This window comes from Haliaeetus albicilla, chromosome 10, assembly GCF_947461875.1.
Source record: "Haliaeetus albicilla chromosome 10, bHalAlb1.1, whole genome shotgun sequence".
NCBI classification, from domain to species: domain Eukaryota; kingdom Metazoa; phylum Chordata; class Aves; order Accipitriformes; family Accipitridae; genus Haliaeetus; species Haliaeetus albicilla.
The window spans coordinates 25,891,192-25,895,111 of record NC_091492.1 but is presented as its reverse complement, the minus strand read 5'-3'; the positions used below and the strand labels follow the sequence as shown (position 1 = coordinate 25,895,111).

The window sequence follows — 3,920 nt, the reverse complement described above, 5'->3', positions numbered from 1 at the left end:
CAGTCACAAGGACTTGGTTGCATTAGAAATAAGAGTTTTGGCCCTTCAGTTTCAGCACAAAGAGAATGCTCTTAATAGCCAGAGAAAATCATGCTGCATACATACCCACAGCACACTGCACACACCACTGCTTCTGTGCTGTTTGGGTCCAGCTCCATGCAGAAGCTGAAGCCAGGGCTTTCCCTGGATAGAAATGGAAATCTATTCCTAGTACTGGCATTTGCAATTAGCAGAAGACTTTAAGCAGCAAATACACTTTTAAAATGTAGCAAAGATAACTGAGGGCAACTCCTTTCTCTTTGTAAGCTAGTGGGAAGGTGAAGATAACCTCTGATCTAACAGTCTAGCATGATTGTTTGATCCCACTCCTTTCACCACGAATCCTTACAAAAGATTTGAGGGATGTCCACATCTTGTGGATAAGTGGACAACACACATCTTGGCCTTTGCTGTTGATTAACACCCAGAGGAGCCCAGGTCTCAAAAGAAACATCATTTTAGCATCATTGTCCAATAGTTTTAAGCTGAAGAGAAAAAGAAACCATAAGGCAAATGTTGTGATGCAATATAAGCTTTAATTGAAACAGGACAAGGACTTCATATCAGCAGAATATAACAATCCAGAGAGTACAGAGTACATTTGCAGTACATTACAATCAAACCGGAGCATTGGGAAGTTTTTCCACTATACCTCAAAAGCCATGAAACATTAGTCCATATCAGAGGCCAGAATATACAGGATCCAATTTGCACTGATGTTTAGTCTTCTATAAACCACTTGAATTTAAACTAAGGCATTTTCTATATTTCTCAAGGAAACAGCCCCTCAAACAAAGAGTTGGGATTTTGTTAGCAGATACCTAATCCAACAGGAAGGGAAATACAGTGTCTGGGCTTTTTTCTCAGGATGGCTGCGTGTGCCCAGCTCTTGAGCACCCCGCTGCAGCCTGATATGATATCCCTCTGAAAGCCATGTCCCTCTCCTCACTTGTGGACTGAGACTTTGCTCTAGTCCTTGCTGGGTCCAGCTCCCCAGCGAATACCTGTGGGGCTTAGCAGGGCCCACAGCTCCCACGACGGTAAGTTGTGTACTTGCGGGAATAGCAGGGGTAGGAGTACCTGCCACCCAGGTAGGCACCGGACCCAAAGGAGCTCTGGGCATCCAAGGAGCGCCCACAGCCAAAGGAGCTGCCTATCTCCATTGGGGCTGAGGTGCCCACGAAGCTCTCCTGAGGGCAGGAGCTGAGGATGGGGCCCGGGAAGACGATAGCCACAGGCGGTGGGTAGACCACGGCACGGGAGTCCCCACAGGAGGTGACACAGGGCTGGCTCCAGGCATTGGCGTATGGCGTGGGGCAGCTTACATCGCAGGGTGAGTAGCTGCCATAGTTGCAGGCCTGCATGTAGGAAGACATCTTTCTGGCTAGAAGTAAGCCTGAAACACACAGGGTGGGGAGAGCATGAGTCAGGGGTGACAGTGCAGGTGCATTTGCAAAGGGGAGCCCTCATGTATTCAAACCATACAATATTCAGAAGGTTCCTCTTCTATAGCTATAGCTAAGTATAAAGTGTGATTGTAATTCATATGCAGAAATAATGAAGATTAGATAACCTGTTAGAAGTCAGCAAAGCCTCCTTAAGGACAGATGATGATTAACCTAGCAATATTTATTTAAAACTGTTCTTAAAACTAATGTCTTCATTTGCAAAGCACTCCTAGGTATAAATAAAATCATTAAGCATTCTTTCTCCAAAACATGCAAACACCTTTTGAAGCCCCATTCTCTCTCCATATAAATCCCATACCCTCCAAAGCCTGCCAAGCTCAAAGAAGTTATAGAATCATTTCTTATGAAAATAACATTCTTCCAATAATAGGCAAAGACATATTAAGTGCTCAGACATAAGTATGTTAAAACTCTTATTAAAGTGGCTTTTAAACTCATAGAACAGATTTAGCTGAAGTCAGACTTACTCAGTTCACCACCAAGGAGAAGCCAAGAAGAGCGGTTTGAAGAGCTCTGTGCTCCAAGCACTTTTATACGGTTCCTCAGAGCAGCTCCAGGGTCTGAGCCATGCTTCGGGCATGCAGTCCTTCCTGGTTACAAAACAAACTTTCCTGCATTTGTCATGTCAATGGGTGGAGGAATCTTCGTATATTGTTTGCTGTTAAGCAATTATTAGTTGAATAGTACCACATCTGTGTTGCAGCCTACAAAAATCTTCTATCTCAAAATAGGGATAGTATTGACCCTTAGTTTCTTTCTACTGATTGCAGAAATTAGCTTCCTTCTTCCTCTTGTGCAAGCTTCAAAGCACATAGATCAGTAGAACAAAGGATTGTTGATTTGACAAAATAGACTTTAAAAAAAAAAAATATTGATTTTGTCATGCTTGGTGTAAAGGTTTTCAAACCTTTTAGTTGCAAAGGGAGATGAAACTTAGAGACCTTTATACCACCTTGGCAAGATACCTTTCTGTCCCTTTTTATCGCCACTCTCTTTTTCCTCAATAGGTGGAGGGAAAAAAAAGAAAATAAAAAAATCTATAGACCACAGCCCTCGGGTGCTTCAGTTATGGTGATCATCCTGTTCACAGCTACAGAGAAGCAGCTCTGTGATATAAGGGCTTTTGTAATGTTAGTAGTGAGTGTCCTGGTTTCAGCTGGGATGTAGTTAACTGTCTTCCTAGTAGCTGGTACAGTGCTATGTTTTGAGTTCAGTATGTGAAGAATGTTGATAACACTGATGTTTTCAGTTGTTGCTCAGTAGTGTTTAGACTAGAGTCAAGGATTTTTCAGCTTCTCATGCCCAGCCAGGGCACCTGACCCAAACTGGCCAACAGTGTATTCCATACCATGTGACGTCCCATCTAGTTTAGGAACTGGGAAGTGGGGGGCAGGGATTCGCTGCTCGGGGACTGGCTGGGTGTCGGTCAGCGGGTGGTGAGCAATTGCCCTGCGCATCATTTGTACATTCCAATCCTTTTATTACTACTGTTGTCATTTTATTAGTGTTATCATTATCATTATTAGTTTCTTCTTTTCTGTTCTATTAAACCGTTCGTATCTCAACTCAGGAGTTTTACTTCTTTTCCTGATTTTCTCCCCCATCCCACTGGATGGGGGGGGAGTGAGTGAGCGGCTGCGTGGTGCTTAGTTGCTGGCTGGGGTTAAACCACGACAGTGAGTTTCTACAGCCTGTTTTGAAGGGGTGGTGGAGAGAGGGGGACTTACAGGCTGTAGAAGTCTTCTTATCCCACTTCATTCATGGTGAATATTATTATATATTGCCCTAGTTAAAAACAATATGAAAAAGGGCAAGGAAACCCTTGCTTAGAAATGCTAGGAAGGAATTAGCCTCATGCACAAGTTACTCTGAACAGTACTGCTTTTAACAACTCCTTTGTTCTGAAACATCATGTTGGACCCTTTCAGACAGTGGATCCTGGTCGAGCTATGTACAGGAGTTTGCAATAAATAAATTTACAATTGGAAAATTGTATCCAGCTCCTCACCTGATGTAACAGACCACAGATGAAAGTGAGTGGTCAAATGCTGGGGTCCTCCTGCACCTACGTATAAATTTGATGATCTTAAAGGATTTATATGTTAAATGCTTACAGCGTTTAGTAATTGGAGAGCTGCATTAGATTACATATGATGATTCCCCCTTGACAGGAAAACTCATTTAAGGAACCATATCCCTGCCCTACTGTGAGCTGTAATCTGCCCTCCTGTGGATTTATCAGGCAAGGTGGAAATGCTCGGTTTTCTTTGCTATTTATTATAAACAGAGACATTACCCTGGTCTTGCTCCTGAACCTGCCAAGGAAACTACAACATGGAAAATAGAAAATAACATCAAGTGTAGACTCAGGGCAAGGTAAAGATGTCCCAGTTAAGGCACAGTGGTCTGGAG

General features: G+C 43.1%; 1 protein-coding gene across 1 annotated transcript; it reads right to left on the bottom strand.

Annotated features, from left to right (window-relative positions):
• Positions 1 to 1,052: 1,052 nt before the first annotated feature.
• LOC138687545 (feather keratin 4-like) lies at positions 1,053 to 3,421 on the bottom strand. The gene is made up of 2 exons (XM_069795502.1): positions 3,376 to 3,421; positions 1,053 to 1,435 (listed from the first exon to the last, which is right to left on the bottom strand). The coding sequence occupies exons 1-2, from the start codon at positions 3,419 to 3,421 to the stop codon at positions 1,053 to 1,055; spliced, it is 429 nt and encodes a 142-aa protein (XP_069651603.1).
• Positions 3,422 to 3,920: the final 499 nt, after the last annotated feature.